Source organism: Cynocephalus volans, chromosome 12, assembly GCF_027409185.1.
Source record: "Cynocephalus volans isolate mCynVol1 chromosome 12, mCynVol1.pri, whole genome shotgun sequence".
NCBI lineage: Eukaryota > Metazoa > Chordata > Mammalia > Dermoptera > Cynocephalidae > Cynocephalus > Cynocephalus volans.
The window spans coordinates 22,418,242-22,431,377 of record NC_084471.1 but is presented as its reverse complement, the minus strand read 5'-3'; the positions used below and the strand labels follow the sequence as shown (position 1 = coordinate 22,431,377).

Below are 13,136 nucleotides of genomic sequence, written 5' to 3'. Positions count from 1 at the left end.
GACTCAAATTATTTCATATGTTTATGAACTTACAAGGATAGAATATTCTAGGGCCCCTTACAAAATGTATTGTGATAAATGAGTCCTATACTATATGCATGATTCACCCCCATTTGAAAGAGCAGATTAAGAGTTCTTTGGGGCTGGGTGAGCAACCGGATGTAAACTCTGATGATGTAGATCTATGCCTGAATTTACAATATCTGATTTCTGAATTTCCAGAGATAGTGTCAGCTTTTAGAAGAGGAAAAAATTAGGGTTCTTTCTTCAGAGTTTTATAGATTATACATGTATTCACTTTGTAGCCTAAATTTAAGACTTGTGTTTATTTGTATCAGTTATATAAAAACAGTTCACAATAATATATTATAGAATAACTAGTCTAATATTTATACTTGATAATTTTGCCTTTTAGAATTTCAACATATATATATGTGCACTAACACTTTGTGTATTGTCTATGTTTTTCTTTTGTTGAAAAACACAATATATATATGTTGTAGGGGTCTTTTTCTTTTTTTTTTTTTAAGCTAATGGTTTGGAAGCTCTTACTGTAAATATTCACTGTACAATCAGATTTGTTGTGCCACCTATTCTGGCAAAGTAGTCGTGCATATTAATAAGTGTTTTACATATTAATGATCCTTTTGCAGTGACTGGATCCCCACCTTTCATTCCATGTGCTTCTATTTTCCTACATCTTTCACAAGACTAAGGATTAATGAAATCACCTCATCATAATCGTGACCATAATTTCATCCAACAAGTACTCAACTTTGGTGTTAGCACTTTATTAATGCTTACAACTTCTCTCTCTCTCTCTTTCTCTTTTCCTTAGTTGTAGCACAGTAAGGATTTTTGAATGTATATTGTCATCTAAGGTAAGCTTTCATATGGTTTTGGCATATGAAGCTTATGACTGTCATAAGCCATACCAAGCCTGCGGAGTATGGCATGATTTTCATTATGTAATCCAATGAAAATAAACTCTTTAAAATTGCTAACTTTGTAGTTTTAATTTGTATTTCAGTATCTTGAAATTAACAGCTAGTACTTATTCATCCCAACAATCTCCTGTTGACATGAAGCGAGTTGTTGAATGCAGTAGAGCATGAATCAAAGCATTTACTGTAGACAAAAATGAGTGATACCCAAGCATTCTGAATTCTTTGCATCAAGGAATGGACATGTACAATAGTGGCATCATTTCTACGAATATGTGACTTGAGTTTTGTTTTTTTTTTTTTTAAAGAGAATGACTTTCTCAAATTTGCATTAAAGAAGTTTTAAGAATGTTCAAATAGCATGCTGTTTTTGTCTGGACATGAATTTATTAGCAATTAGTGAAGCACTTCACTAAAGGACTATGAATTTTTGTGGTTTCATGGGTTCTCTCTGAAGAGTCCTTTTATTTTTTAAATATAATTCAGAAAGTCAGAAGGTAGGTACAAAATATTAGTAGGTGTTTCTCTCACCTTCAGAAAGTATTGAACAGGTCTTACTATGCTTTTAACAAAATATCAAATTTCTGCACTTTTGACAATGTATAAATAGACAAAGTTAAAGGGAGTAGGGTTTTTTGTTTGTTTTTTTTTTCTTTTCCAATGTGCTCGAATCAGAACTTTTTGTGCTTAATTAAAAAGAACATTAACAAACCGGAAACAGATTTTCTTGCTGATCTATAATGTGGTATGCATTGATTCTGCCATTCAGTCAGAACATTTAAATCATCTATAGAGGAATCACAAAACCTCTCAAAGAGCAATAAATACTTTCCAACCGCTTAGGAATTTAAACTAAGATTGAACAATAGTAGGGGGGAAAAACTGCTGTGGGTCTGCTGGGAACTTGATTTTCCTTTTAGATGCCAAGTGCTTTAAATTCTAAATGTACTAAAACCAGGAGAAGATTTCCAAGTAGGGAATGAATCTTTGTAAGTAACGAGAACATAATTAGTCACATTTCCAGGCAGCTAGTCAAGAAGTATTATTTCAGCGATTTTTCATGTTGACAGTTTTGACTTTTCCCTTTACTTTTTTTCCTCTCTAGGTGGGCTCTCATTCTGCAGGCTCCTCTTGCAAGGTGTGCCTCCAAACATAATTGATTCATATTTGCGAGACTTACAATCAAGCAATCCTGAGGAATATTGAGGGCCTGGGTACTGCCTCTGTACACTCTGCTGCTTTGAAATCTGGTTGAAATGAGAAAGCATTCTCTGTTTTTCCACCAGGCCCCCAAGTGTGGTCTTTTTCTTTAATGTTGAAGAGAAAAAAAAATGTTTGCACAGATTGCTTAATTAAAAATCGCAAACAAAATCTTGTTTGAAGTCAATACTTTCATCATTATTGTCTGTGCTCGGTCACTGTACTTTACAAAAAAAGCAAGCTATAGAAGAAGCAAAAGCAGTTATTTTAGTTTAACATAGTAGGCTGTAAATCCTTTTTTTTTCCAGAGTAAAAACCATAATACATCATGATAGAATCTCGAAAACTCATCTATCTCTTGATCTAATAGGTTTTTCTAAGCAAAGCAGTTATTTCACACAGTCCTGCTTAACACCAGGATCTATGCCCCTTCCTCCGCATTTGAATTCAGTAAAAGATTTCTTTAAGTCCAACTTTCAAACAAATTTTCTTAGTAGCAGGGGAAATATATTCAATAAATGGTACAATAAATTTGAAGTGTTTATGGTGAAATGACACAGTGTTCGTTTATGTGTTTGGAGTTGTGTACTCACAGAACTGAGGCCAAAGGCTGGGAGCCAGGATGCTACAATACTTGGGTAAACCTCTACCATATCTCTTACTTGGACATCCTGGCCAAATCCACCAGAGTTCCCCACAAAACAGTGAGTGTTAGTGAGGGAGGTCTGTTGCACACTACAGAGCAGTCATAGATGTAGGTTTTGCTGATGGTATCCATTCAATTTGGTGGAAATCTTTTAATAGCCTAGCAGCCTGGAAACATTGGTACCGGCCTGTAATCTTTTCAGCAGCTCCTTTCACTGTTCCCTGTGTTATAAAGTTTCAGGTAGGGAAGTAGCACAGAAGTGTGAGGTACCACACTGTTATTGTTTATCCCTGCCTCTCCGCTTTATTTCTTTTTGGTCTTTTGTTTCAGTGGCTAAATATGTTGTGACTTGCAGGTGGGTCCATAGCATCTTGGGATGACATTGAAAATATCTGCTCTGCTTCCTTTCCAGATTAGAGCTGGGAAGTGTGATGATGGTCATGGATCTGGGCTGATGTTGGGCTCATAAACAAGAGGGTGGATGGTCCAGGTAGTTGCAGGGCATTTGGGAACAAGACAAAACTCTAGTTTGTGTTCAAACTATGGTGGCTCCCTCTTTGTCTGCTCTGATTGGCTGGTGATCTTGCCTTACTGGTTAAAAATATTGGCTATAGTCCTTGCTCCCATGCTCCCAACAACTCTGAAATAATAATAGTGTGCAATCCTTATGTAACACACCCATTTTAATCAGGAGATACATTTACACATTATTGGCTAAGATATCTTGCATTAAAGAGTCTGGCTCATCTTTAAAGACATGAAGAGCATATCTCTATGTGCAAACCAAATAAATGACAGTGTGACAAAACCCATTAGTGGGGCCCCTGCAGCCAGGCTGCTGAGTCCGAGCCACGGTGCAACAGCTGAGCTGGCTGCCTGACTCAAATATTCAATGACCAGTTTTGCCAAGTTGTGGTCAAGTTTGTCAGACCATTTATAAACATGGACTAAAAGTGACTATAAAGCATCTTTGTAGAATTTGGGTTTCCCGCTCTGACTTAGGCTCTTCTAATTCTATTTTGTACTAGGTAATATTACTTTTCTACATATGATCTCTCTTCATATTAAGGGTACATACACTGAAAAGTTTCAGTGAGGAAGAATAAGTCTATTTTGAAACTGCAAAGAGCAAAATCAGAAGCTGATATTGTTATCAGTTTTCCTATAATGTTGTCCTAATTTTGTTTAAATTTTACTCTCTTAAAGAAAAATTATATATTACAGGAATTTTCCAAAAATTCTTTTTGGGAACTAAACATTCATTAAAATTTTAAAGGATCACATTTATCTACTTAGTTTAAAAGAAAGCTTAATAAATGTTCTCATCTAAACTTAATACAGAAGTAGGAAAAAAAACCCATTAGTTCCAAGTAACATTGGAGGAAGGTTAATATGACTTTAACCACTCATTTTTAAACTGAATTCTGAAACACGCTTTTCAGCTCAACAAATGAGTTACTGAACGTCTGATGTGTGCATGGCACTGTGATGGATTCAGCTTGGGACTCCATGTTGAATAAGCCACTTTACGCTTTCAAGGAATTTATAATGTGTAAGACCAGTATACAAAAGGAAACATACAAACAGCAGAATACAGGTATAAAAGAATGCTATAAGAATTCAGAAGTTGGATAATGTGGTTTATGTATTTGCTATTATCAATGTCTATATCACAACAGGAATATAGGACATGCTATATTACTTTATTTTAGGATCTCTGGGGATCCTAACTCAGCCTCAGATTCCAGGATCATTTGGAATCTTTCCTGGTGCCTGGGAAGTGGAGAGAGATGCTTGTGTTCCAACCCAGTATGGTCCACTCAAAGACAGGTGACTCTGAAACTTCCCTGCTAAGTATGGACCTGGGGTCTTTCAGCCTCCAAGGTTACAGCTATTACATGTCAGGGTTCTCCAAGGAAACAAAACCAATAGGAGATAGATAGGTAGATTAGATAGGTAGGTGGGTAGGCAGATAGATAGATTCTAGGAAGATATTTATTACAAGGTATTGGTCATGCAATTATGGAGACTGGGAAATCCCATGATCTGCTGTCTACAAGGTAGCAACTTAGGAAGGCAAGCAGTGTAGTTGAAAGCCTGAGAGCCAGAGAGAAGAGGGATAAGTTTCAGTCAAAGTCTGAAGGCTTGAGAACCAGGAGTGCCGAGGACCATCAACTGGTTGCATGATGCCCACCCACGTTGGGGAGGACATCTGTTTTACCTAGTCCACCAATACAAATGCTAATCTCTTCTGGAAACACTCTCACAGACACACCCCGAAATAATGTTTAGCCAGCTATTGCTATTCACATGCTACTTTTAAAGATGTTCTTTGGGGGAGCATTGGACAGTTTTATACTCAGTACCAACCTTAGACTTGGGCGAGAAGGGCCTCTGCACTTCCAAGAGCTTCACTCTGGCCCTCATCCAGCCATATCTCCCTCCACAGAGCAGGGAGTGCATGGACCCAAGGGGATGTGCTTACCTGGAACCCTTACCTCACCCCTCCTTCTTATAGACTGTACCCAAGCCCACTTTTAGTGCCTTTTGTCTGGGTTCATATCCCTAAGGAAGCATCATACAGTCAATACATGCACCCCAATACCCAGGAGGTGGCCTAGAGGCACATATTTGCCAGGGGTTGTGGCATAGGGAATGTAACTAGAACTTGGGCTTGTGGATTAGCATCTACTTGTGTGCACTTGAGACCCCTCACGGGAGGGAGTTGGGGTGGTAAGAGCCAGGAGACCAGAGACTGGCAGTGGGCAATGATGTTCTGGAGAGTATCTCTGAAGAATCTGACAATTCTATATTCAAACCCGACCTTCCAGGTCATTATAAAGGTATCCTCCTAAAGAATGGATATTTTATTAACCATCTGTATTAGTCTGTTTCTGTTGCTTATAACAAAATACACAGAACTGAGTAATTTATAAAGAAAATAAAATTTATTCCTTACAGTTTCTGAGGCTGGGAAGTCCAAAGTCCAGGGAACACATCTGGTGAGAGGCTTCGTGGTGGTGACAGTGATGGCAGAGTATCACATTGTGAAAATGGTGAAGCAGAGAGAGCAGAGAGAGACAGACTCTTCTCTGTCTTCTTTTTAAAGCCTTCCAAACCACACCCGTGATCACCATTTTATTCCATTCACTAGGCAAGGTCCTACAATCTAATCACCTCTTCAAGGCCCCACCTTTCAATTACCATAATAGGATTTCCCACCCTCTTAACAGTCACAGTGGGGGCTAAATTTTTGATACATAAAACTTGGGGGACACAATTCAAGCTTCAGTGAGTTTTGGGGGGACATAATTCAATCCACCACACCATCTGTCAGCTTGATTTGTAATTTGAGGTATTTATGTATATGGCTTGTGAAAGGTGCCAGCCAGCCCCCAACTGCCTCTGTTCCCTTCCCTGTATCTCCTCCTGCCCCTCCTCAACCATCCAACATCACTCTCACCTCTCCCCTGCCCCCACTTCCTCCTCCCCACTCACCAAGCTACAGGCCTGACCCTCTATGACCTTCTTCACCTAGGTTCCTCTGAACGGAATTCTAGAAGTACAAGTTTGGTCTCCCTTTCCTTGAAGTAGGAATAGAATAGGGAACAAGACAGTCTTCTTACCTCCTCTCCCTATAACATTAATTGATTCTAATTGAACTCTATGTTTGTTTTATTTCTTATTATAGTGGGGTCACTGAATTATCAGCCCTGCACCAAAGACTCAAGTGACTGCTACATGCAGGTATTTATAACATCCTGTATAACTAAACATTGATAACCTAGAATGGACTAGAGAAATCTACTGGAACAAGTTCCCCTGATTCTGAGGGCTGTCACCACCCTCCTAAAGTCACCTGATGATCTCTCTCTGTCCCCAAATGCACTGGCCTGAGCAATCTCTGGCCTAGCCAAATATTTTTCTTCTATCTGGAGTAGATTGTTAGGAGCAAAATATCAGGGAGGTGACAGAGGCAGTTAAACACTCCTGGAAGGGAGGCCCAGGGGTGGTTTGGGACACTGGCTGACTCAAATAAGTCATTAAAGAAAAAAAACTTACACTCAAGTATTATAATCCATCGTAATTGCTTTTTCTCCTGAGCAATTGCTTTAGAAAGAGTCTTTCTGTTCTTCCCAGATAAGCACTTACACAGCTATCCACAGGCAACAAATTCCCTCCTGCTTTTACTCTACGCTCACCTTCATTGTTGTCTTGGAGCCCAGAAAAACATCTTAAGGACATACACCAAATTCTACAAACTGGCTTAAGTTATTAAGAAGTTAATTTTTAAAAAGTAGAAGAACTAGGGTTTACCAGCAATGCTGTGGTGAGGAAAGGAACTGCTATTCAGTTTTTGTAAGATATCCCTCTTGGACAATGGTGACAAACAGAGCCATGTTTCAAAAGAAACCAAAGTTGGTTTGAAGTCATGTGGTCATTCGGAACATTCCAGGCACTAGAGTCAGTAAGTATCCCCTGCAGGTTGTGGGATGAAATGTCTCTGGGCAGGTCACCCTAGCCCCGCTGAAAGTCATTGTAAATTCAGTTCCCCTGCCCGCACTGGGGTGTACCACTGAGTGGAGGCAGTTGGAGTAATAGCAAAGGTTTCCAAGAGAAGACAGAGACTCTCTGTGAAGGTCATTTTTATGCACTTCTTGATAGCTCATAGTCAGGGCTCAATAAACATTAGCTAGCAGTAGAAGCAGGAGTTCATTGGTGAGATAAATTATGCCCTGGGTCTTTCCGGGCTTGCCAAGTCCTCTTGGTGACAGGCATGGACTCTGGGCCAAACTCTGCCTTTAGTAACTCCACTCCCTTAAGAAGTGGAGAGTAGACAGATGGAGAGGGCTTGGTGAAGTCCGAGACCAAGGAGCAACATCAGGCAGGAAGGAGGAGAGGAAGACAGACTAATACCCTATTATTTGTATAGAGGGAAGGGCAGTCAAGAGCAGAGAGACAGGAATGAAGCCAGAAATAACCTCAGCAGGCAAGAAACTAAAGAAAGAGGAAACAGCAACGGAGAAAATCAACAGTAAGAAGAAAAGAGCTCCTGTTTATCTGCTTTACAAGCATTATCTCAGTCCTGGTTTCTTAACCCTTTCCACCACTGCTGCGGTCCTCTTTGTGGAAGAAAAGAAAACCACGGGGAGAAGGCAGGATGTGAGAGTGCAGCCCAAGCCACCACCACACCCCTGTACGCTTATTCGGTAAAGATCTACACATTCCATGCTACTCTGTGATATATGAGTTTATTTTAATATAAAAACATTTTCTTTTCCCCAGATCTGCAAATGGATGTTTATTTCTCCAGGCATATCGTCAGAGAGCTAAAGGTTTCCCAGGCTAGGAAACCGCATTATTTTAGGAAAGCTTCATCAACAACCAGTAACCAACACCCTCACCAAGGACCACAAAGTAGACCTCAATTATACTGTAGATATTGTTATGCAATAGACATAAAACATACATATGTTTTAAAAATAAAATATAAAAAATGTATCTCTCTATTCCCTGGAAAGAACAACATCAAGCAAAGTTAAGTGAGTCCAGCTGGTCTTTTTCTTCCCTTAATTCCTCTCTTCTTTCTACCCAGCCTCCTTCCAGCTGGGGCTCCTGGGGCTGGTTTAGAGAGGTACTTCCACCCAAGCTTCTAAGACTGTGTGTTTTGGTCCCTCATTACTCAAAATGTCATTTGGTGACCAGCAGCATCAGTCACCTGGGAGCTTCTTAGAAATGAAAATTTTCAGGCCCTGCCCCAGATCCACAAATTCAGAATCTGCATTTTAACAGGATCCCTGGCAATTTGTGTGCTCATTTCTATTGGAGAGGCCATGCTCCAGCTTTCTCTCTGAGTTCCACTACTTGGTGGATATTTATTTGGGGTCATTCTCTCTCAGCTGTCCTAAAGGAAAGACATTCTCATAAACACGTCCCCATTCAGGTATTCCTGATAATGATCTAACCTAACATCTAAATGTGACTTAACCTGTTATTCCTAAAAACCCTAACCTAAAGGCAGAAATAACTCGCTGTGGGATTTTAGGCAACCCAGATTGCTGAAAAAGGAATTTTTGAGGAAGGAGGTTGTCTCTAGTGATCCTCAAATCAATATTATAGAAAACATTTTAGAACAGGAGGATGTGAACTCAGAAAATGATAATAAATAAAAAATGGTTAAAAGACATAAACAAGACCAAGTGCTAAAAACTGTATCTCTGAGAGAAATCAATTTCCTTAACGCTAAATTGCTTTCGCAATTTCAGATAAAAAGCAAAATTACAACATCTCAGGGATTCTATTGTGAAATTTTGTTTTCTGATCTTGTCCGGGAAATGAAGCATTTCTAGAAAGGAGAGCAAAGGTTTTAGTTAATCTATTATGGAACACTGCATATCTGTCTGCCCACATTTTTTGTAAATTTCCGTAAGATTTGGACTTTAAGAGAATTAAAATACAAAACTAAAAAATATAAGTTAAATCAAAGTTAAGAAATAAAAGCAAGTATTTATATCACTGAACTATAATAATCATAAATACTCCAGCCTGTAGGTCTAAAGCTCCAAATTCTAAACACTTAACATAGATAGCTTGGCTCCCTGAGTTCCACTATACCACAAGTCTAGCCAGGTGATTTCTTGACTGCAACCCATGCCTTTTTCTAAACCATGAAAGTCAGTGGGTTTTGAAGTAGTTATTTCACACACAGCTATACCTAATCTAGCTATATGAGACCACGTAACATTTTATGGAAAGTCGGCCTAGGTGTGAAGGATGCTGAGGAAGATTTGAAATGTGAGTGAAAGTTACGCAACAGAACCAATAATAAAACCAAGAGTCTAAAGCAAGATGTTCTTTCTCCTCTGGGAAAGGAATTCAACTAAACAATCAAAATAAAGATTTATGGGTGCCTATTGTACTGTGGATATCGAAGATGTTACCATTGGGGGAGGCTGGGTGAAGGATACAAGGGATCTCTTTATACTATTTTTTCAACTTCCTGCGAGTCTATAATTATTTAAAAATAGAAAGTTTAAAAAAAGATATGGACGTCTTTTGGGTGCCAGGCATTGAGAAACAAATTGCAGGCATGTGGTCCTGGCACTCTCTGAGTTGGGCAGGGAGGCAGATTGATAAGAAACTGACCAAAGGCAGACTGGATTACAAGGTACAAAGTACTCTGGCTGTGTGGGAGCAGGAGAGGCCAAACTGGAAGAGTCTGAGCAGTCATCTTAGAGAAGGTGGAATTTAAGCTGAGCCTTGACTGATGGGCAATGTGGCAGGGGCAGTTAGGGATGGGGACTACCCCTCAACAAGGAACAAATGAAGGAGCAGCTAATGCACCCGTGCAGCTGGAGTGTAGGACTTAGGAAGAAGAATGAGGAAAGAGGCATTTGGGAGGCAAGACTAGAAGGACTACAAAGGTAGATTGGGCCTTTAAATACCAAGCTAGTGTAGTTGGATTTAATTAAAACCTTCTGAACAGGGGAATACATCGTCAGTTTTTGTCTATTTAGAAAGATAATTCTTTACATAATATTTAGAATGGACCATATAAAACCAAATATTTATTGACAAAATACCCACCTAAGTCCTATATTTAATACATTATTTTTAATGTAATTTATAGGTAGCACTTTGCAGGCATTAGGAATATAGGCTCTGGAATCAGACGACATGGACTTGCCTCCTGGCTTCACCACTAGACTAGCTGTGCAATCATGAGCACGTTATTGAACCTTACTGTGCTCCACTTTCCTCATCGAAAAATAGAGATAATAATGGAAACTATTTCATAGGGTTTTTGTGTGGATTAAGTGAAATAACTCCTAATGCTTAGGACAGTGCCTGGCATCAGATAGAAATTCGTAAATGTGAGCTACCATGTTAGTTCAGAAAAGGAAAAATTGTAAACATCAATCCCTATGTAATAAACCATGATAAAGGAAGGGAGCCATGATGCAAGAGGTAAAGTAATAGGAAATCCCCAATCTGTTCTCTTTGGAGTGAGGTAAGGTAGAAGAGAGGGATATGCCTTAGTATGTCTTTAATTAACCTGGAATTCCCAAAAATTCACCAAAAAAGCATAAGGCAAAAGCAGCTTAGAGCATGACAAGTGTTAAAGATAGTGGTTCTTTTTATTACTTTTATTACTTTTATTACTTTTAAATTAGGAAATATTTCATATTTGCAAAATATAATGCAAATATTTTTACATATGTATGTATCTATATGTACATCTATATATGTACACATGTATAGATATGTACATAGATGTAGATATAGATATAGATGGCATAAATAATAACAAAACGAACACATTTCTACTACCCAGTTTAAAAACTGTGGTTCAGACAACTTGGTGGCTCTCCAATACCCATTTTACCACTTTTGCATATAATAGAAATTTTAGGTAGGCAAATGGTTGGCCAGCTAAAGATTACATTTCCAGCGCCCCCTGCAGGGAGGTGGAGTAGCCATGTGATGGGCTCTGGATGAGAGCAGAAGTGATGTGTGGAACTCTAGGTGATGGCCTCCAAAAGTAAGGAGCACAGATTCTCTTCTCTTCCCCCACCCTCCCTTTCAGTAGCTGGACAAGTGGCCAGCCATTTTTGACCGCAAGGACAAAGGTAACATCATAATGGTGGCAGGTTAATAAAATGAAAGAAATCTGTGTCTCTGACACCATCGAGCTGCTGTACCCTGGATTACCTGCACAGAAATTAGATGAGGGAAAAATAAATTTCTGCCTTGTTCAGGCTGCTATAGTCTGCCTAGCTGTATCCTAATACAATTACCAATACCTTTGAAGCTTGCTTTGTGCCCTTCTACATCCCATCTCTCTTTTGCTCTACCAGGATAACCACTATCCAGAATTGTATTCATATTTTTTCCCTTTTCTTCATAGCTTTGCCACATGTACATATTCCTAAATGCAGTCTTGCATGTTTTCAAACTTTATATAAATAAGATCAGGTTGTGTGCATTTTTTCAGTGACTTGCTGCGATGGACTGAATTGTATCTCCCCAAAATTCATATGTTGAAGCTTTAACCCCCAATGTGATGGTATTTGGAGATGGGGCATATGGGAAGTAATTAGGTTTAAGATAAGAGTGGGGCCCTCGTGATGGGATTAGTGACTATTTAAGAAAAGGCACCAGAGAGCTTCCCCCACTTCTCTCTCTCTGTGCCATGTGAGGACATAGAGAGATGGAAGCCATCTGCAAGACAGGAAGAAAGTCCTCAGCTGGCACCTTGACCTTGGACTTCCAACCTCTAGAACTGTGAGAAATAAATTCCTGTTGTTTAAGTCACCCAGTCTATGATATTTTGTTATGACTGTCCAAGCTGACTAATAAACCTGTTTTTTAAAAATTCAACATTGTACTTGTGCAATTCATTCATGTTAATAAGTGTAGTTATAATTCATTAATTTTTCACTGCCATATTAAACTTGCTGTATAATATTAAATTACATGGAAATATCACTGTTTATTTACCCATTCAGTATTGGTGGACATTTAGGTTATTTACATCTTTTGCTTATTGTACAAAGGTGCTATGAACATTCTTATACCTATCTCCTAGGATACACATGCAAGAACTTCTCTAGGATATACTCCGGATCAGCACTGTGGTGTCTTCAATTTTACCAGATTGTTTTTTAAATGGTTGTACCCTGCTAACATTTACACTTAGGTGGGCCTTGTGATTAAGTTCTTGCCAATGAGATGTATGTAGAAGTGTTATTTGGAACTTTTGGAAAGGCAAATAGTTTGCCAGCTAGCTCAGCTGTGTGGTATCCTTTTTTTTTTTTTTTCTTCCCCTATCCTCTTTCTTTTTTCCTACTGTTTAAAATGCAAATAGGATGGCTGGAGCTCCAGCAGCCATTCTGAACCATGAGATGACCTTGCAGATACAAGTCATAGAGAGGATGTTGAAGCAGAAAGACAGAAGGGCCTGAGTTCCTGATAAACATGGAACCACCACACCAGTCCTCGATTGCCAGTTCTGGACTTCTTTAATGTGAGAGAGACATAAACTTGTCATCATGTTTCGGGATTTTTGCTACAGGTATATGAACATAAACCCAGTTGTTTATTTTTGTTGATCGATTTTTAGGAGTTCTTTATATAATCTGGGCACTATTCATTGTGGATTTTACTTGAGGGAAATACCTCTTCCCAGTTTATGGCTCACTTTCATTCCCTTTATGATGTCTTTTGATGTACATCAGAAATTATCTTTAATATAATTGAATTTATTAACCTAAAATTCAAAATCTAAAAATTTGACTTTATTAATCTAAATTTAATGTAATTGAATTGATTTCTCCTTGGGTTAT

At 38.7% G+C, this 13,136-nt stretch overlaps 1 protein-coding gene across 9 annotated transcripts in view; it reads left to right on the top strand.

The window, feature by feature from the left end:
- The window catches only part of MYBPC1 (myosin binding protein C1), a 91,120-nt gene extending 88,805 nt beyond the window's left edge, over window positions 1-2,315 (top strand). For 5 of the 9 annotated variants that reach the window (XM_063074995.1, XM_063074992.1, XM_063074996.1 and 2 more), the window contains one exon: window positions 2,050-2,315. In XM_063074995.1, the coding sequence (XP_062931065.1) occupies window positions 2,050-2,150 (101 nt within the window). In that variant the 3' untranslated portion in view covers window positions 2,151-2,315. Of the gene's footprint in view, window positions 1-838; window positions 882-2,049 lie in introns of all 9 variants that reach the window. The other 4 variants (XM_063074993.1, XM_063074999.1, XM_063074997.1 and 1 more) reach the window with 3 other exon arrangements.
- Window positions 2,316-13,136: the final 10,821 nt, after the last annotated feature.